Raw genomic sequence first — 22,782 nt, 5'->3', positions numbered from 1 at the left:
GACTGTTCTTCCAATATCACGATATAATTTTGGTGCCGGAAACACGGGAAGAACTACACTCCAGCGCGAAGGCAATATACTAGAGACTAAATAGGTAATCATTGGTTTACTACACGTTCCGTAAGGAGACTACGGAAAAATTGCTGCCGTGGAAATAAAACCTATCACGCCAAGCCATCAACGTACGGTAACATTTCTCAGATGTAATTTTGTTCCTGTTAATATATGAACTACTCGTACTTAAGGAACTTCCAAATACCGCATAAAGCATAGTACGATAAAAAAGGGGTATAAGTAGTATTTGTAGTGCAAACGCATAGATAGTTTATTGGTTAAGCTGGAAGGGTAGCCATATTGTTTATTTACGTCACTTGGAGAAGACGTCACGCACGACTAAGTGACCAGTGCTGCCATCTGCTGGCTTTCCTTGAACTACGTCGCAATACATCGGAGTACGATTAATAATAGATCAAGTAACGAAATATTTCCCACGCTATTACGAAGTCCCTATCAAATACACTATTTTACTAAGTTATAGCAAATTCACGTCTAGAGGTCCAGTATGGAAGGCGGTAACGCGAACACACGACTACACCAATTGAAAAGAAGACGTGCTAGGGAAAGGGCAAACATCACACGTCTCGTGGAGAAAGCACAAGAGTTTACTGAGTCTACCTCTCCCGAGGATTACGAGTACTGTAAGGATAGGTTACAAGAGACTTTGGATAAATTAAGAGCCCTGGACGATGAGGTTCACGACCTCCTGGATGACACCGCATACGCTGATGACATAAGTACATGTGAGGAATATATAGAGAACGCCAAGCGCGCTATCATTCGCATTTCACATGGGATGGAGAAAAAAATTGAAAGTGCGATGTCGAATCTTAGACTCACGAACACACAGACGGTACCAACACTTGCCTCAGCTGTTCCCTCAACCACGTTAAGACTCCCCCCAATAAGACTAGAACCCTTCTCAGGTAATATAGAAACATGGGCACGTTTCTGGGAACAGTTCGAACAGTCAATCGATAAGGACACGTCACTCTCTACTATTAATAAACATGTATTTCTGAGGGGTTATTTAGAGGGGGAACCGAAGCACTTGATTGAGGGCATCGCAGTGACGGCCGAGACTTATGAAGAGACTAAGAAAATTCTTGAAGCTCGCTACGGCGACAAGAATAGAATCATACAGGCACACTTGGACAACATAGAATGTATTAAGCCCATCCAGTTTGCCACACCGGACGCACTTAATTCTACGTTTATTGACTGCAATCGCCGCATTCAAGCTCTGCGCGCTCTTGGGGAAGATGTGAACGCCTATGGCCGAGTACTTGCACCGAAGATCCTCCGAGCATTTCCAGACGATATATGCCGTCGCTGGATCATTCACGCAAAGCGAAAAGACCTTTCGGAGGGTAACATCCTCAAACTAATGGAGTTTCTCGGTGAGGAAGTTGACGGAGCGCTTACTACACAAAAGATTCGTGGTGAAACCTCCATGTCATCAAGCTACCCCACTACGGCGGAAGCTCTTCACGTTCGTGCCGATCGTAAAGGCTTAGCAGGAAAAGAGGTTAAGGGACCGGAACCATTTTGCGTCTTTTGTGAATCAAAAGGTCACTGGGCTCAGGACTGTAAGAAAATCACAAACGTTACGGAGCGAAAGGAGAGGCTGAAGAGAGCTAACCGGTGCTTCCTGTGCCTCAATCGAGGGCATACGGCGTTCAATTGTCGAAAGAAAGGAAAGGCACAGTGTGCTAACTGCAAGAAGTCGCACCATAAATCCCTTTGCGACAACGGAAGGAGTCACAAGACCTCAGAAGATCAGGCCAACACAGCTTCTGTAGGAAAAATAGATATCACCACACCAGGTTTCACATTCTTGCAGACAGCTCAAGTAAGAATCACTGGACCTACAGGGATAAGCCGACTTACTCGATGTATACTAGACAGTGGAAGTCAGGCAACATTTATATCAAGATCACTGATAGACGACCTACAGCTACTAACCACCGACAAAAGAGAACTGACTGTTTGCACATTTGAGTCCCAGACTTACCCATCATGTCAGCGCAGAGTTGTCAGGTTCAGTATGAAAGGAGTTTACACCAACTTTACGGTTTCCATGAAAGCTTACGAAAGTGCACACTCACTCTCACCTCAACCAGCAGCTCCACAAGACATCAAAACTTGGGCGCACGTACGCAAATTGCAGTTAGCAGACCCTAGGTCTGATTCGAAAGAAAACCTGCCCGTGGAGATCTTAATTGGCAGTGACCAATATTGGAAAATAGTGAAGGACGGTTCACCGATTCGAATATCTGAATCGATCGTTCTGATTCCAACAATTTTTGGATGGATCTTAAATGGAAGCCGATCAGGGACTTGTGTGAATTCTACTGTTGTGAACTTCATTCGACAAGCTAGCTCACCTTCGGATGATGAACTAAGAAAATTCTGGGATCTGGAGACAATGGGAATAGTTGCAAATCAAAATCGAGACCTAGCTGAGAAAGACTCTGCCATTCTTCAAGAATTCAAGGCAACCTATCACGTTGAAGGTCGCCGGAGAGTGGTCTGCCTACCAAGAAAGCAGGATGTTCTTCCTTCAAGTAACAAAATAAACGCGGAACTTCGATTTGATAACTTGATCAAAAGACTTCAAAACAATAGCACTCTAAAGGAGGTGTACTACAACCAAATGCTGGATCATATCATGAAAGGACAAATAGAAGTCACACCTACTGGAGATCCAAAGAACACCACGTTTTATCTCCCCCACCAAGCTGTAAAGAAGGAGAACCTGGGAAAAACAAAATGGAGAATAGTTTTCGACGCATCTTCTCATGAAACCAACTCTCCGTCTCTCAACGATGCTTTAGAGGCAGGTCCAAATCTGTTACCGGAGACACTGGCTATTCTACTACGATTCAGGCTACATCCCATGGCCATCATTACTGATATTACACAGGCATTTCTTCAGCTGATTCTGCACGAGGATGACAGGGATTTGACCAGATTCTTGTGGTACAGGGTCACCCAAGACAGTAACGGAAGTTACCACACGACGGACGAGGTAGTGACCTATCGTTTCACTAGGCTCCCTTTCGGCCTGACTTGCAGTCCGTTCTTACTTTCAGCAACACTGAGGGAACTCGCCGACAGATACAAGACGACATTTCCTATTGCAGCACCCCTTATAGATGACAATACCTTTATGGACGACTTCGTGTCCGGCGCAGAGAATGACAATGGTGTGATTGCCCTGTATTACGAACTTACTGCACTGATGAAATTGATGAACTTCCACCTAGCGAAATGGGCCACTAATTCAGACTCGTTAAAGGCCATCTGGAGAGCAGAAGGTCAAGAGGTCAACGTAGAGACGCAGGTACTAGGCGTTTACTGGAATACAGAAACGGATAACCTTTACATTAACCCAGAGGAGATCACCAAGGCTTTACCTGAAGGACCAATCACCAAGAGGAAGTTATTACAGATTACGGCTAGATTCTATGATCCACTCGGACTGTTATCCCCAGTATCCCTCCTCAGTAAGCTGTTATTCCAGGATACGTGGAACAGGGGAATTGACTGGGACGAGTTGCTACCCCTTGATATCGGAGCATCATGGAACACTTGGGCATCCTCCTTATCCTCTCTTTCACGCATACAAATTCCGCGGTGGCTAGCCACTTCAACGGCGGGCAAGGTTCAGATCCACGTATTTTGTGATGCTTCAGAAAGGGCATATGGGGCGGTTTTATACATTCGCACGAACGAGGGAAGCAACGTACTCGTCCATCTGGCCTGCAGCAAGAACAGGCTCACCCCGATCAAGAAGGTAACCTTGCCAAGGCTGGAACTACTAGCAGCGCTAGTGGGAGCACGATTACTGTCCTATTTCTGTGCAGCTACAGGCCACGATATAACTCAGGCAATACTATGGACGGATTCTACTGTCACCTTGGGTTGGATACACAGTGACCCAAACAGATGGAAAACCTTCGTCTGCAACAGAGTAACGGAGATTCAATCGTACTTAACTCCAAGTCAGTGGAGGCATTGCCCTGGACATGAGAACCCGGCTGACTACCTTACACGAGGACTTCGTGGTGACCAGATACGGAATGAACGCAAGTGGTGGAATGGACCCACATGGCTTGCACATCGTGAGGAATGTTGGCCATCTGGTGCTCAAACCCCAAGCGAGCAACTTCCCGAGGAGAAGAAGAGAAACATAAAACATGTCATGACAACGACCACATATTCCAGCGTTATAGACAGTTCGAAGTTCAGTTCCTACTGGAAACTGATGCGTATTACTGGTTGGATTCTTCGCTTTACACACAACACTCGCAATCGAGAGAAGCTTACAGGAGAACTAACAGCGGTGGAGCTCGCAAAGGCACGTAGATACTGGATAGGAGCTGTTCAACGAGAATGTTTAGCACTAGAATTTTAAGCACTCCAAGACGGTCGACCAATTCCTAAAGAATCCAAAATAGGACCCTTCAACCCCTTCATTGAAGGCGGACTCCTCCGCCTCGGGGGTCGATTGCACTGTGCGGACCTCGCTAAGGAGCGACGGCACCCAATACTTCTAGACGGCTCTCATCGATTCACATATCTACTCATTCGGCAAACACACATCAGACTACATCATTTTGGAGTTCGGGTAATCCTGTCGGAGCTCCGAAAAGAGTTCTGGATCCTTAGAGCTCGTCAAATTGTTAAGAGGGTCTTGCACGCCTGCCTCCCATGCAGAATCATAAAGAACCCTAGAGGGCAGCAAATCGAAGCTCCACTACCTGCGGATAGGGTGAGACCGTCTAAACCCTTTGCAGTTACCGGGATAGACTTCGCCGGTCCCCTCTATATCAAAATAGGCATGACGATGGAAAAGGCTTACATAGCGCTATTCACTTGTGCTGTTACACGTGCGGTGCATTTAGAGTTATGCTCCAGTATGACCACTGACACATTCCTTATGGCCCTTCAAAGGTTTGCTGGTAGGCGTGGACTGCCACATACTATATATACAGACAACGCAAGGACATTTCAGGCTACCAATTCAGAACTGTCGGAACTTTGGAAGGCACTGTCATCTTCGGAGACCCATCGATTCCTCGCCAAAGACGGTATAACTTGGAAGTTCATCGCCCCACGGGCAGCTTGGTGGGGAGGATGGTGGGAGAGAATGGTAGGCACAGTTAAGCGATGCCTAAGAAAGGTGCTGGGACTATCAAGACTTACAGAAGAACAGCTTAACACCACTCTAGTCAATATTGAAGCTGCGATAAATTCAAGACCGATCTCCCATGGAGATGACGCTGAACCCCTGACGCCGGCACACTTTCTTGTTGGTGAAGGACTCATGACCGTGCCAACAGGACCAGAACCGACTACCAGACTTGCCTTGACAAGAGAATTCAGACTGAGACAAAAACTTTCAGACGACTTTTGGAGAAGATGGACCAAGGAGTACCTCTTAGAACTCAAGAGTTTTCATGAAGCTCGAGGTGTGTCTGGGAGATCCATCGAGTTTCGACCCGGAGATCTGGCATTGATTCAAGAAGATGGACGACCACGCCAATTGTGGAAAAGGGCAAGAATAGAGAGGTTACTAGAAGGAAGGGACCAGAAGATAAGGACTGTGATTCTTCGAACCCCACAGGGACATAAAATAGCCCGACCAATTCAGCTGGTCATCCCCCTAGAGGTTGACCAGGGTGGGGAGGATGTTGGGAATTGATAGACACTACTCGAGATCATTCTTTGGACTGTGCTATGTTTTATATCTTTATTTAATATCATTGTGTCGTAAGTGTTATATCTTAGATTTTTAGATTTTTTGATAACAATAATAAATAGAAAAGAAACGAGACTAGTATGTTTACTTGACTGTTCTTCCAATATCACGATATAATTACCGAAACATGTACTTACAAATTGTTTTACGTCGCACCGACACAAATAGGTCTTACGGCAACGATGGGAGAGAAAAGGGATACAAGTGGGAAGGAAGCGTTCGAAGTCTAATAAAGGTACAGTCCCAGCATTTCCCTGATGTGAAAATGGGAAACTACGAAAAACCATCTTCCTGGCTGCCGACAGTGGAGTTCGAACCCACTATCACTAGAATACAAGCTCACAGCTGCGCGCCCCTAACCGCACGATCAACTTACTCTAAGCTCCAATGGCGGTCTGAGTAGCTCGGACGATAGAGCGCTGGTCTTCTGATCCCACCTTGGCAGGTTCGATGGCGGCTCAGTTCGGTGGTATTTGAAGGTGCTGAAATACGCCTGTCTCGTGTGTGTGGATTTACTTGCATTTAAAAAAGTACTGCGGTACAAAATTCTGGCACTTCAGCGTCTCCGAAAACCGTGAAAATTAGTGAGTGAAACGTTAAGATATTAGTAGTAGTAGTAGTAACATTATTATTACGGAAGTTTTAATTAAACGGGTCCGTTACATTACCTATCGGCACTTACTGTCCAGTAATTAGCCTTCTGTCCACCTCTGTGGTATAGTGGTTAGTGTGATTAGTTGCCACCCCCCAGAGGCCCGTGTTCCATTCCCAGCTCCGCCACGAAATTTGAAAAGTGATACGAGGGCTGGAACGGGGTCCATTAAGCCTCGGGAGGTCAAATGAGTAGAGGTGGTTCGATTCCCACCTCAGCCATCCTGAAAGTGGTTTCCCGTAGTTTTCCACTTCTCCAGGCAAATGCCGGGATGGTACCTAACTTAAGGCCACGGCCGCTTCCTTCCCTCTTCCTTGTCTATCCCTTCCAATCTCCCCATTCCCCCGCAAGGCCCCTGATCAGCATAGAAGGTGAGGCCGCCTGGACGGGGTACTGGTCATTCTCCCCAGTTGTATCCCCCGACCCAATGTCTCACACTCCAGGACACTGCCCTTGAGGCGGTAGAGGTGAGTCCGGAAACCAACCCTGGAGGGTAAACAGATTAGGAAAATGTCTCACGCTCCAGGACACTGCCCTTGAGGCGGTAGTGGTGAGTCCGGAAACCAACCCTGGAGGGTAAACAGATTAGGAAAAAGAAGAATAAGCCTTCTATTAGAAATGCCCGGCGGCAATTCCACAGTAGACCGAGCTCGATAGCTGCAGTCGCTTACGTGCGGCCAGTATCCAGTATTCGGTAGATAGCAGGTTCGAACACCACTGTCGGCGGCCCTGAAGATGGTTTTCCGTGGTTTTCCATTTTCACACCAGGCAAATGCTGGGGCTGTACCTTAATTAAGGCCACGGCCGCTTCCTTCCCACTCCTAGCCCTTTCCTGTCCCATCGTCGCCATAAGACCTATCTGTCTCGGTGCGACGTAAAGTAACTAGCAAAGCAAATCCACAGTAGCTATTTTTCCTTTGAGCAATGTTCACGCATATTTGCAGCTACGGTTTTTGAAATCTGTCTCATTAATAACAGTATGACTGAATACTTACAACCTTTTCTTTCAGTGTCCACCGTCCTTTCACTGACCTGAAAAGTTTATGAATAAGCATAGAAAACTCGCATTGTCTATTGTCAGAAATTCATCGTGGACTGTCGCAATAAGAGCACAGAAATGTTGCGCTCATTTTTAATTTACTTATTAACTATTTCCTTTCATTTTGTCAGCTGGGATCACTGAGTAATGCCATTGACGTCTTAAAAATCACACACAACTACACAATACTTGATTCGCATGTATGTGCTGGTACGTATCTTCGAGGTCACTGTAAGAATTCTGTGTACATTTCACACAGAGTACCCTAGACCGCTTTTCGAGTACAGCAAGTGGCTTGGCACGTGAGTCATCCTCTCCTACTTGCCAAGGCTTTAGCGGAAGTGCACAACAACATGCGTTGGCCTGCGATAAGAAACAGGTTCAACAAGCCCTATACTCTGCTACTGTGCTTCCACTACGCGTGGACAGAATGACGTAACCGGCATATCCTGCTACGGCCGTTCAAAACACATTAGGTCCTGAAATATTTGGCTCAGTTATGGGCAAACTAATAGGACAAGGTAAAAAGTACATAGCATATATTGTGAGATGTATTTTTCTTTGCCGTCTAGCTTAATATCTGCACGTATACCCCTAACACCCTGTATATATATCCTCACCAGGATATACATGGGGAGAACAATGCAAATGCACAAACATCAAAATGAAGACAAACACAATACTTACCGTAAGGGCAGTAGTACAAAATACGAAGCGTGTAGGGCAAAAATATGAAGGAGAAAGGCCAGGGTCTTACATTAACGTTGACAGGTTGCCAGGTCAATATTACTAACTACTAAATAACAGACAAGATTAAATTTAGAAATAAGGAATATTTACTTAATAAATTAAATATGAAAATTGAAAATAGTATACGAACAGTTAAATATATATATTCTTTTTTAAAAAAAACAAAACGAAATTAAAACTAAAGGGAGAAACAGGATTTTATAATGAAATTTAAATTATGAAATGAAGCTGATTTCAACACAGGCTTTCCCAAACAATCAAAGTTGGAAAACTCATAACTGATACCATTAAATAAAATTGTCAATTACGTTACCTTAATGTACAGAAAGATTAACATATTTTAAAAAAAATTGTTTGCAACCAGAATTTTTTGAACGATAACACTAGGTAATTACTACTTGGAAATTCATTTAAAAATATAAAATAGTCAAAGGATAATCAGTATGCGGGCCTGCGAATATCAATACTGCTTAAAATTGAAATTTGCTACACTACCAACAAATAATAACTCACACGCAAAAGCACACACAAGAACACGCGTACAAGAAATCAGTGGCTCCAACCGCGAATTAAAATTTACATAAATAAGCCAAACCAGATTAAATTATAATAAAACAAAGATGGAAAACTATCCCAACTAAATGAAAAATATCAAGGGAAAAATACTAAAAACTTTGCCACATAATAACAGAACACGGAAGCACACCCCAGGAGCGATCAGTTACCGACGCCAAGCCATCATCCCATCATAATCATCAAAGCCCCAAAATTAATAACGTGTCCATCATATAAGATAAGAAGGTGATGACACATTACGTAATAATAACAAAGGCAAGGAACCCCAAAGAATGAGTAGAATGTGACAAGAAAACGTAAAGAGAATGGCATAAATTTAGTTCAATATCGACCAGAAAAATTTCAATTTTTCACAGACTTGACGTTTTTAAAAATAATAATTATTTATGCAAGAGGTAATAGTTAGAAATTACATTTTCTTTTGTTAAACAGTTCTCCTACAGCTTAGATAATTTAGAATGAAGGGGGCTTTGGATTACGCTAGGATACGTACATGAGGTGTCATTAATTAAAGACCGAACAATGTAAATAGCAATCACGTCCAATTAATTAGCCGGCCAAGACAATAGCAACAGTTAGAAGGTAAATACAAACGACGAAGAAAACTTAAGGAGGAAAATCAACACCAAAATTAAATAACATAATAATAATAATAATAGTAATAATAATATTAATAATCACGACGATGATAATAATAAAAATCTCAAAGAATGAGTAGGCAAACAAGGTACGAACAACAACACAGTAAGATTAAACAACTCACACAAAATACAACCTCATAGACGCATAACTAGCGATTCCAAATTCCCACATAATTTAGTTACATACTTACACGAATTTAGTCCATAACCGATACAACGAATTTTGCTTCCAGGCGTTTACAGTTTTTAATTAATGAACCAAAGTTTCGAAGGATGTGCTCCTTGGCTGTACGGGATCTCTTGAATAATATAGACTTTCCAGTACATACTTGAGTAGAGTATCCAATACTAAGACTTACAACACATTTAGAACTTCCCATGTCGGTAACGGTTAACACACACAAGGTTTTCTTCTTACACTAGTACAATAAATATGCGTTGGAACACACTGATAAATATTCAAAAGATCAGGGGCCAAGCCCTGACATCCTCACACTTATCCTGGCGAGTAATTCGCCATTACTAGCACTCTCCGACTGCACCAAGATGTCTTCTTACGAGCGCGGCTAAAACCGGCCATGTTGAATGCTGCAACACAACAGACAGACTGCAGGAAGTCAACCGCTCCCAGCATTCAAAGTTCGCACTGCGCAAAACGCACGGCACTCGATCAATAATCGGGCGAATAAGATTAATCCAGCAAATACGTAACAATAGGAGATATAGTTTTGAATTAAATGTGCATGGTAAAATCCACAACTAGACGACAGTTCCAAACAATGAGTGATAATGTTAGATAACGTCTCGATCCACAAGTAGAGATGCCAAATAAATAAATAAATAAATAAATAAATAAATAAATAAATAAATAAATAAATAAATAAATAAATAAATAAATAAATACTCGTAGATGTTTTCATTTTATAACTCCATTATGCCAGATAGATATTAGTTGCCATTTTCACGTCACAGTTACCCACGGCTTCGCTCACGAGTATTTCGTAATTCGATAAAAATTACTTGTTCCTCGGTACTGCACTAAAACATTATCTGTAAATCCTTGACGTATAAAAACTCGCCGAAAAAGTGCATTTCCTTTACCCCACAACCTACTTGGGGCTAAGATCACCAAGCTACTGGCAGAGCTAAATTTGGAACATATGTCATGGAACTCTACATGTAAGAAACAGTCCTCTTTTAAGTCGAAAAAAAAAAAGTGGGTTTCTTCATTTCTAAAGGAGATTCCAAATATCAATTTTCACGTCTGTAACATCTTAGTTTTTGGGATATAAGTATCATCATAAAGAGAATTCAACCCCTTGTTCACTTATTTTCGAGCCCCAGCTTACAGTAAGTTGATTTTACGATGAAAAGGTACGTTTTTCTTTATTTTTAAAGGAGATTACAAATACCAATTTTCACGTCTGTAACATGTTAAGTTTATGAGATATACTGTAGACGTACTCATTTTAAAAAATGCCCCACTCCTTAGCTGAGTGGTCAGCGTTGAGGCCTTCGGTTCACAGGGTTTCGGGCTCGATTCCGGGCTGAGTCGGGGAATTAAATCGCATGTGATTAATTCTTCTGGCTCGGGGAAAGGTTGTTTGTGTTTGTTCCAACACTTTCCTCTTCATATTCACTCAACACGCCACTTTACCAACTACAACAGGAACACGCAATGGTAATTACATCCCTACATTTGAGTTGGCGTCAGGAAGGGCATCCAGCCGTAAAACAGGGTAAAATCCACATTTGCGACACAGTTCGCACTCGCGACCCCATAGGTGTGGGAAAAGCGGTGGAAGAAGAAGATCCTCATTTTTAAAATTCACCCGCATTTTTTATTATTTCACCCCCTTAAGTGGTTTTTCCAAAAAATTGTGTTCATTTATTTTTAAAGGAGATTCTAAATACGAATTTTAACGTCTGTAACATCTTCAGTTTCTGAGATATGTATCCCCATATAAATAATTCAAATCCTTCCTCACTTCAATTCACCTTCACCCCATCACCCCTTAAGTGGATTTTCTGGAAAGAAAATTTGTGTTCTTTTTTTAAAAAGTATGTTTTATCCTTTAATAGTATTTATTTGTCATAAGTCTGTACAGAGTTCTCCTCCATTTTCACAGACACTATACATATGTCAATATAAATGCCTGAATGAGTTTTTTTAAATGAATGATTCCATGACCGAATTAAATTGTCATGCATGCATGAATAAATGAATGAACGCTTCTCTCCCAGTCACGGATAGCCACCAAATGAGGAGAGAGCATTAGGTTCGCAGAATAAATGCATGGAGGGGATTATGCATAACTACTACCCGCTCGTGTTATCCACCCCTAGTGAGAAAAGGAGCCACCTTCTCAGAGATAACACGCCCGACCCTTTCTCTTGAGGCCCAAACGGAAGACCCCACCTGATCTAATAGCTGTCAAACACTAATTTCTCACCATTCCCTAATTTCTGCGAGGCACACATAAGCGGAAATCCCGCTCCCCATGTGCCCCCCTCCCTATTCTTCTTTCTCTGTTGCATTTAGGTCACTCTACATATTCGATTGGGATAGGCCCGTCCTATCCCGTCCTACTTCGGTTATATCCTTACATAAGTGTATGAATTAATTAATTAATTAGCTATGATTCCCTGCCTAAATTAGTGCCTCCTTGCACAGGCGGATCACCATTCCACGCGCAAGGGCCACGCACAAGGGCCACGCCTACGATTTTATGTACAAGAATGTATGAATAAATAAATAAATAAATAAATAAATAAATAAATAAATAAATAAATAAATAAATAAATAAATAAATAAATAAATAAATTACTGATTCCCTAACTGTATTGAGGAAACATGTATGGATGGATTTATAAATGGGTATATGGATATTCATGCATGCATGATAGGGGAGAAAACTCATCCCTCCCAGTACGGATAACCAGTAACTGGGGAGAGAGCCCTTATTATGAATTAAAGAATTGAATGAATAATATATGTGGAATGAGTAGTGAATGAATGAGTGAATGTTATCAGCCTACAACTACGAATCGCCAGCAGCTGAGGATGAAACATTATATCCATTGAGCCCTGTCTCATTACAAACAGTTTAACAGTTAATTACGTTATGGCTTACTAACATATCGACTTTACAGTGCTACATATACTAATATTCCTTTTACTACATATCACTATTGGCAATTTCTTAACTAACTGGTTCGTAACACAATCATCCATCCGTAATCTGTCCTACCCTCATTGTAGGCTCTTTCAACACACTTCTACATGAATTTCTAATTACAATTAACAGTTTACTGAGATTACCAGGCTTATACCATTTTTTGCTTATTATCTTAATAATCCTATAGCCATTCTCACCCTCATTTATCATATATTGTTCTTTGCTATTTATCATATATTGTTCCTTGCTATTCAAAAATTTCCTTCTCACCGCTATGGTTTCTTTACATGTTTTCAACATGTGAAATTCTTCTCTGTTTTCACCACAGAGAAGGCACCTTGTTGCATCCTTCACCCTAATCCATCTCTTGTTTTCGTAAATTCTCATCATCCACCATATCAAAACCCGGATTTCTCTCCTATTTACACTCACAATATTTATGTTCACATCCTATCTTATCCTATTAAACTCAGAGAGGGTCGCCTTGCTTCTACACTCGGATACCAACCACTGTCTTTGAATATCTCTGAGTCGTCTAATGATTAGTTTATTCGTCGATCTTTCCAACCTCTCCCAATAACTTCCGTATCCCAACCTGTCTAATATACTTCTGATCTTTGTTAACCAATACTCTCCCTGGATATTATCTCTCTGATGTTGATATGCGATCTGCAGAAGCTCACCACCCTCTCTTCCTTTCAGTCTCAACAGATATTTTAAATTTCTCTTAAGAATATCTACTTGGATATTTTCTTCACATATTAATCTTACTCCACAATTTGCTGTACAATTTGGTAACTCTATTACAGATTACAATTTTACAGAACTTACTTATAACCTGGTTCAGCATCTCACACTCTTTCTCTACACCCCAAAGCTCAGCTCCATATAGCATTCGATTTTTTACTACGGCTTGCAGGACATTTTTCTGAATCGTATAGTCTATATTTGGGAATTTATTTTCAAGAATTCTAATTACTGATAATGCTGCAAGACCTTTCCATTTAGCTTGTTTTATTTGCTGGACCCACTTCCCGTTATTTGCTATATATATTCCCAGGTACTCTAATCTATTTGTGACCTCCACTTGATACCCATCTATCGTCCATTATTCATTCTTCGATCGCTTACAGCCTTTCTTACAGATCAGAACTTTCGTCTTGGAAATGTTAATTTTTAATGACCACTTTTTAGCAAACTCTCACAGCATTCATGCTGTTTTCCGTGCCTCCGGCCGTTAACGTCATCATCAGGACATCGTCCGCGAAAATTAGGCCTGGTATTTCTTGATTTACTAAAACTGGGCTCATCCACTTATCACCTCCATGTCCATTTAATATATCGTTTGTAAATAACAAAAATAAAATAGGAGATAGCTTACATCCTTGTTTCAAACCCAATAGAGATTCTATTTGACCACATATACCCCATCACCTACCCTTATACTGCATTGCACCCTTCGATAAACCGCCTCCAATGCTTGTACCATCTTACTAGATACCCCTAATAGGCGTAATTTCGTGAACAATGCGCCCCTGCTGACTGTGTCAAAAGCCTTTTCAAAATCTATAGCCGATATATATAATTTTCCTGCTTTCGGTTTTATATACTTATCTATTATTGATTTTTACAATCGTGATATTATCTATTGTTCTTCTGCGTTTCCTGAAACCACTTTGATATTTTGAGAGGATGGAGAATTCTTCCGCCCATTTCATCAGTCTATTTGCCAGAATTCCTGTATATAATTTACTTAGGGGGTCCAATAGTGTTATACCTCTGTAGTTATTTGGATTACTTCTCTCTCCACACTCCTTGTAGATTGGACATATTATACCTGTCTGCCATGCCTTAGGAAAATCCAAAGAATCAAATATCCTATTGAACAATTTTACTAATATTTCCAGCATTTGTTGAATTTTTACTGCTTCTTTCCAAAAGTCATTAGTTATACCACTGAAGCCCCCCGCTTTCCTACACTTGACCTTTCTAATCATTTCTAAAACCTCACATTCTGATATTTCTTCATCTAAGCAGGGGATACAAATCTCTAAACCCCTCGAGATATCCATACATGTTCTATTATTTATCCAAGTATCCTGTCCTCCTAGCAATTTATTAAAATAATCAATCCAGACTCCGTTAGCAATTTTAACATTGGAATATCCTCTCTCACCTCTACTTATTTTGTTAATTCTATTCCATATCTTATCACTTTGATTATTCTTACAGTCTATGTTCATTAATTTTGCCTCCTGCTGTTGCCATATCCTCTTTTGCTCTATTAACAACACTTTGTATTCTTTTCTTATTTTACAATAGTGTGCCCGAACCTCAGGCTCCCCCTCTTTTATATATGCCTTTAGGGCTCTAATCACCTCCATTTTCTTTGTTTTACACACATCATTGTACCATCCTTTCCTTTTATCTTTATTATTATTCTGCTTTCTTTTCACGTGAGCTACAGTTTTAAAGGGTTTCTCTACCAGTTCTACCGCCAAGTCCACCTTACTACTCAATAACGCTACCTCTATTCCACTCTTAATTATCTGGAATTCTTCTCCCATTAAATATGACTCTAATCTTGTTTTTTGGTATTCTCGCACCACTTATATTTATTAATTATTCTATTATTATCTTTTTCTTTTACAGTGTTACGTTCCTCCTGTTCTTTCTCATACACTTCTAGGGTAATATATACCGGGGAATGATGTGTTTCGGCCCATTCTAAGATTATTTCCTTTACCATCTCTAAAATATCTCCCGTACACACAACCAAATCAATTACACTACCTCACTGCGCTGTGATATATGTTAGCTTTCCCGTTTCATCTCCCCGCCACCAACCATTTAGAATATATAAATTCTCTGCGGCACATAGTTCTAGTAGTTTATCCCCATATACATTACGTTCTTTATCTCTACTGTTTCTGCTACCTATCATTGGCTCTATTCCTTCTTTACTATATGCTGAAATTGACTCTCCAATTCGTGCGTTCCAGTCTCCCAACATAATGATTCCTGCTTCTTCATAGTTACCTCTCATTAAGTTAATCTCCTCTATTAAATCCTCAATAAAGTTCCCCATCGGACGGTTGTATATAAAGGCTATGCATACATCTCTCTGTTTCCTCCCTTCCAGTTTAAGTTTGAACCAAATTACATCTTGCATATCGTTAGGCAATTCTTCTATCTGACTACTAAACTCTTCCTTTATCAGAAGTGATATTCCTCCCGGAATTCTCTCTCGAGTCCCTCGTTTTCTTTTTATTACACTTCTCTTAACATGCCCCTTCCATGTTAAAATATTTCCTTCGGGCATCCATGTCTCTAAAAAAAAAAAGCAAATATCTCAAAATTTTCCACAAGATCAGACGCTCCATCATTCCCCAGTTTACTTAATAAGCGTTCTATATTAACAAAACCAATTCTCAGTGCTAGTTATTTCACTTTCCTGTTATCAGAGACACTACCTGTTTTTCTACGTGTGTTTATTGTTTTATCAATTTGTGCTATACATCCATGAGGAGAACTATAAATTTTCCCCTAGCTTCTTTCCTTCCCGTTTATTACCTTTTCCATCTGAGAGCACTCCCTTCTTGGCCCATAAGTTTTTCAAGCTCTGTCCCTGCTTCTTTTTCTTATCGTCCTCTATCTTGCAGCTGCTTTTTTTCAGCTACCGGAGTAGTACACGAGCTATTTCCCGATTCCTCATCAGGTGTTAAACATTTACTTACAGGTCGTCTCTCCGTACTAGTGGCAACGCCCTTGCTCTCAGTAGGTGTCAGCAACCTTGTCGGCACGAGCTCAGCTCCTGTTTCCTGCACGTCATCATTCCTTCTTCCGTGTTGCGCCGGTACCGCACTTCCTCCTCGCGGAAAGGCTTCCAGCTGGGATGGCGTGTAGTTCTTTTCCAAGCATCGCCTGTGATGAATAGTCTCTTGCCTCTAATAAACGCTGTAAGGCCCTCTCTTCTTGCTCTCCCCATGTGAAATCGTAGGATTCTCATCTCCTTCCTTTCTTCAATTCCCAGGTCTTTCTGGATCCAGACTTCCGTCGCTTTCAAATTCCTGGCATTTCGAAGAGTTTGGTAGGTTTTCATTCCAGATATCAATTGTACTTTAATCGGTCTGTTCCCTTGGGTCCTTCCTATTCTCTGCACATCGTCCACATCGGATTCCGTGCAATTTACTTTCACTCCTAGCGTGAACACTTCCAACACAGCATCTAGTAATGCCAGTTTGTCCTCGCTTCTATTCTCCTTGATCCCATGTATGACCAGACATCTGCTACGTTGGGAAAACACTTGTCTCCGGACCTGCATCTCGAGCTCCTGTGTGCGCTGCTCCAACACCAATCGGTGTTCCTTAGCAATTTCCATTCCTTCTTGGTATTTATCCAGATATTCTTTTATACCTGCCATATCACCCCGAAGGCTATCTTTCATATCCCGAATATCTTTATTCTGTGCCATAATGAGCTCCCTCGTTGTGTCTGTTTGGCTGCCCTTTTTTTTATCACCTCCTTGATATTAGCTATATCTTCCCAATTCAGTGGCCCAGGGTTGCTTTCCACTCCTCCAATTACTAATAACGCAGCAATCACTAACGCTGCCAGCACGATTTCAGAGTATTTTATATCACATTTTAAACCACATACCTGATATTTTATTCCATTGTTCCATCGGCCGATGACCGCTCGGGAAGAGTTCTATGCTTATTCCCATTCCGCTTACGCCACAACACTTAGCACTCCGCACACACGTCTGCTTCGTCTGCAGGGCTCCAATCGACTGTTGCTTTATTTTTAAAGGAGATTATAAATACCAGTTTTCATGTCTGCAACATGTTAGGTTTTTGTGATATATTGTAGATAATTTCGCTGCTGTAGAGACCTGGAGCTGACGTTGCCATGGTTACGGCAGTTCGTTACTTTATCCGATTCCTAGAGCAGGGGTAGTGTGGTGCCAATATCTCCGTAACGGTTGGTTTTAGGGCCTTAAAACATGGTTTTCGAAGGAGTTTTGTTCTTTGCGTCAAGGGGATTAAATTGAGCTTTGTCTTGTCCTTGTACGACAAATTCGATATTTTGCCTTAATTAGCCTATTATTTCTATATCTCCCCCCCCCCAGTGACCCCCACCTCGAATTGCTTTGAAAATAAAATACAACCTATGTTACTCACTAGCAATGTAGGTTTCGATAGGTGAAGTAATTTTTAAAATCAGTTCAGTAGTTTTTGAGTCGATCCGTTACAAACAAACACACATTTTCCTCTTTATAATATTAGTATAGATTAAATTTCTGATCATTTATGTTTTATACATTTTTACCGTACCTGCTATGATAACAAAGATATTTATGAATTTGTATTTACCCGTTGCTTGGCCCATATCAACGCCGAACCACGAGAAAATGGGTGATCAGAATTTAAGACGCCTAAAATTTAATTTTTATGTACCTATGTTGATCTCGTGGTTATTCCACGTACCCTGACTCCAAATGTGTACGTCCATCTAGTAATTCGACCTGTTGTGCTGTCATTCATGAAGAGCATTCCCGGGGTGATTTCCAACAGGATAATGCACGCCACTATGCCGCTGTTGTAACCCAACGTGCTCTACAGAGTGTCGACATGTTGTCTTGGCCTGCTCGATCCCCGATCTATTCCCAATCGAGTACGTATAGGAGATCATTGGACCACAACTCCAGCGTCATCCAAAACCGGCATTAACCTGCATTCAACAGTCAGGTGATTACACCTGACCAGCATGGCATATTTTCGATAGCTTACCTCGCGCGGATATTAACCTTTGGTTTTGTACCTTTAATCAATTAAATGTGTTGTATCGACAAATATATTAACAACATTTACATATTCTACATTTCTTATTTCATGGTGTTTGGATATTTCTTTCCGCCAGTGTAGTTCATGTGTCATATTCCCGAGGCAGGCTGTATAAGAGGAGCGACATCTTATAGAGATCCTGAATTATGTTAAACAGAGCGATTGAAAAAATGTACGGGTTTTCAAATCCAAGTGAGTACGTTGTAATGCATATTGTTAAGAAGAAGCTATATTTTCCCATGATTCTTATTTTTCGTAGTTTTGAAAATAAAGTCAGTTAAGTCACGCTGACGACCACCGAAGTGCATTTTGTTACAACTGACCTCACGAACAAAACACACTCTTACACGCTGTTGAGACAGTAGTTGCTCATTGGAAATGGAATTTTATTCTGTATTTTTACGAGGCGAAATACATCGCGAATTGGAAACATTGCGGGTTAGAAAGTGAGTTTACCTGATTGACAGTTATCATGCGTGTGTTCACTGGATAGTTTAGAATGTCACATGTTTGTAGAGTTAACATTGTAGCTTATTTGGAGCCTCACGGCATTGGTTATGTAGGGAATATCGTGGTGGTTGTGATTATTGATTTCATCCGTATCACGTAATATGAGACGAGATTTGAGTTAACTTTTATTTATCGAACTTCACTGTGTGTATTTAAATTGCAATGAGTGATAGATTGAACTATTCGAATACGTCATTTAATTTCGATTTCACACTTTATCGTAGGATATGGACATAGTTAATATTATTCCAGATTCTATGGCGGATTTCACTTCATATGTTTGAATTTTAATGAGAATTATATTTAAATATCTGGACATTGTTTTATATTTTTGATTTCGCCCAACAGTATCAGTGATGTTGAACCATAATAGTGTCGGCAGTAGTAGATGCATGTATGGAAGATATTAGCAGGTATGATTCAGGCTACGTTTCTGCATAACATTTACTAGCTGGAAAGTGCTTTCGTAATAGCGTTGCATCAGTATTGGCTTAAATGTAAGGGTACCTGTCTAATGGGGACTTGTCCCTACTACTTAGCGGCGTGCGTTCAAGCTCGATGACCTTTCTTTTTTTTAATTTTACATTGTTTTTCTTTTACTTCGAGATTTATTGTTCGGGTGGATGGTATGTTATGATGGCGCAGTGCGTTGGCAGTTGGTTATTTTTTGTATAATGGATTTACACTAGGAATGCGGTTTCTATTCGTCAGCTCTTAGAAAATATTTTAGTTTACGCTATTAAGATTATCTAGGTGAGACGTTGGTCTACCGATCTTTTGCAGTTTAGTTTAAGGGGACTAGTGTAGGTAGACATATTTGTAATTGTACTTATGTAGAATTATAAAGATTTCATGTTGGCTTTTATAATGTTATGAACTTGTATTTTAATTAATTTAACGACGTAAGCGACTAATAACATGAAATTTGGTTTAATAAGACACTTTTCGTATGATATATCACTTTTATTTAACTTCAGTACTTGGTGTTTCTTCTGAATGCATAGTGAGTTAATGTTTACCTGCATTTCGCAGTTTTGTTCCTTCAGAACGAAGTAAAGTAGGATATTTTCCGATCAAGTATTTGGTTCATTTTGAACATATGTTTGGGGCGATGCACATTTCAGCATCGGGATCATCTCGTGACACCTCATAGTGTGATTTTATTTCAGACTTTGATAAATGCTGTTAACTTGTAACAAACACCATGCTTTGAAATAATATTTCGTAACCAACCCGGAGCAAGTGATAGTTAATTTGGTTAGATAAAGGATCCATTTGGAGGATGTTCCTGTATCGAAGAGGATATTCGATTGGTGGATAACGTTAATCAAATGCATATCTGGATTTCTATTAGTTGGAGGTCAGATATTCCACGGATCATGTGGGTTGACTTTAAGATATCGTTTGTGCCAATGTTGCCCGATTTTCGGTTTTTCTGTTCTATTCTTGTTTTGCTATCCATATATCTTGTATTCCGTTTTCAAACCTTGGAAGGCACTAACGTAAATAATTCAAGATACTTTCACCGTTCACGTTATTCAGTGCGACTGATTGATAACAACAATACAAACATTTCTTTGTTATTCAATAAACGAGACTATCGTGATTTAATTCTATAACATTTTAGTAAGCACATATTGCTCCTGATTTGAAGTAAGTATACTCTCCTCCGAACCCTGTCGATCGGTCGACTGTGACAAGAAATATTTATACATGCTCTAGGATCTAAGAATCAGTATTATTCTACCGAAGCAGCTGAGGCAGACGATCGACGATGGAACTGTAGGTTAAACGGTTCAATATTAAATATTACAATACAACATTATATAATTTGCAATTACCAGTACAACTAACTGGATGAACAAGTTCATAGAATTAGGGACAATTAGTTGTTTTTCAGCTAGAACTCAACGCACGTTCGTGAATTACGTTTCATCTTACAACTCCTGGACGTAATCAAAAGAATGGGATATATTGCTGTTACTACTGCTATTACTACTACTACTACTACTACTACTACTACTACTACTACTACTACTACTACTACTACAATTGTCTGTTTTCAGGTTTAGTTCGTGACGTCGTTGGAAGTTACCCAGCATGTTTCCTGACTCTCTCTTTCCTCATGTCGGTCTGTGTGCTACTATGGGCGGCAGAACTAGTTACTCGAATATTAAAACTTAAGTTTTAAGCATATAACTGACTTGATCGGCGATGAGAATTCTACATACAAGTGGAGAGCTAGAGAGAGGAGTTATTGTCCACTTTAACGGTGCACTAGGTACAAAAGCTGACGAATAATCCGGAGCTACGTTGTGTATGACACTAATATTTATTTATGATGTCAATTTCTGTAATCAATTGTTTATTAAATGTATATAAGGTATAATAAATTGTATGTTATAGATAGATGTTAACCTTCAAATTATTCCAGTTAATTAGCGATGTAAGAAACATCAAATTTTCTATCTATCTATCTATCTATCTATCTATCTATCTATCTATCTATCTATCTATCTATCTATCTATCTATCTATCTATCTATCTATCTATCTATCTATCTATCTATCTATCTATCTATCTATCTATCTATCTATCTATCGAGATACCTGAAGAAATGTCTCCTTACTAATGCAAGGTCTCTCCATTGGTTGTTGCTCTTTGCATACCTTCACAGTGTACACAGTGGTAGTCTGGTGGTGATTATTGTTTTAAGAGGAAATACAATAGAACCTCTTTTATCCGGGACACTTTTAACCGAAATATTGTTTAATAGTAACGACCGAAAATAAATATTTTCGGTAAAAATGAGTTGAAGGAACAAATGTTATGTTACGACAAAAATATGAGTAAGGGAATGCGTGGACACTGACCTTAAGTGCCTTCTTCCCTTCTCTATTGCCAACTCAGTTGGTGATGTGACGAATAAAAGCTTTCTGACGTTCTGCTTGTGAAATGGTGGTGTGACATCGCGGCTAGAAATCGATGTGGAAAGAAAATCCAATTTATTAAATTTATTAAAAATCTTTGTTAGCATTGTATATGTATTGTCTTCATTTACTTCAAATTAAAACATAAAAAAAAATTCTTAACTACAAGAATTATATTTTAATTATTATCCGAAATGTTCATTATCCGGAACCACCTTTTCCCCCATTTGTTCCGGTTAACAGAGGTTCTACTGTACAACTGAGAACAATTCTCTATTAAAACAACAGAAAGGGTCCCACACTTCGAAAAATGAAAGTATCGGGCAAAGGAAGACAAAGGCCACGAAGGCCAGAGGAATGGAAGACTCCCTATGCCTCAGAAACATAATACTAACCGCCGGGGTCAGAAGAGAAGAAGAACAATAATTGATCATGTGAGGTCAGATAGGAAAGATGAAAGGAAGGAGACTGACAGAAGTAGGTGTAAGCAAAGCCGTACTCGGTTGGGGGAACGGTGGTCGCCTGTCCACGCCCCTGATCTCCTCCGTAGTCGACTTTTACGGAAGGCGGGGAATACCGTGGATGTACAGTGTTCTACCGCCCCCACCCACACGTAGAAGTGTACAAAGTTGGACAATACCGATCACATCTTGAAAATGTCTCTCCCTTGTTTTGGCAAAATTTTGACATAAAATACATAATTCTTTTCGTTCCAGTACTGGGCCCTTGGTAAAAATTTATAAGACCCAAAAGAGTGTGTACAGGACGTTCAATAATTTCAGAACTATAAAAGCAAAGAAATAAAACGTATCTTGAAAGGAGGAAGATCCAAAGG

The 22,782-nt window shown here is 40.3% G+C and overlaps 1 protein-coding gene across 6 annotated transcripts in view; it reads left to right on the top strand.

Annotated features, from left to right (window-relative positions):
- Positions 1–21,428, top strand: part of LOC136867386 (monocarboxylate transporter 13) — a 258,356-nt gene extending 236,928 nt beyond the window's left edge. For all 6 annotated transcript variants that reach the window (XM_067144566.2, XM_067144571.2, XM_068227083.1 and 3 more), the window contains one exon: positions 21,084–21,428. In XM_067144566.2, coding sequence (XP_067000667.2) covers positions 21,084–21,208 — 125 coding nt within the window. In that variant the 3' untranslated portion in view covers positions 21,209–21,428. The remainder of the gene's footprint in view (positions 1–21,083) is intronic.
- Positions 21,429–22,782: the final 1,354 nt, after the last annotated feature.

Source organism: Anabrus simplex, chromosome 3, assembly GCF_040414725.1.
Source record: "Anabrus simplex isolate iqAnaSimp1 chromosome 3, ASM4041472v1, whole genome shotgun sequence".
Taxonomy (NCBI): Eukaryota; Metazoa; Arthropoda; class Insecta; order Orthoptera; family Tettigoniidae; genus Anabrus; species Anabrus simplex.
The sequence above is the reverse complement of the archived record's forward strand: the minus strand, read 5'-3'. Positions and strand labels throughout refer to the sequence as shown.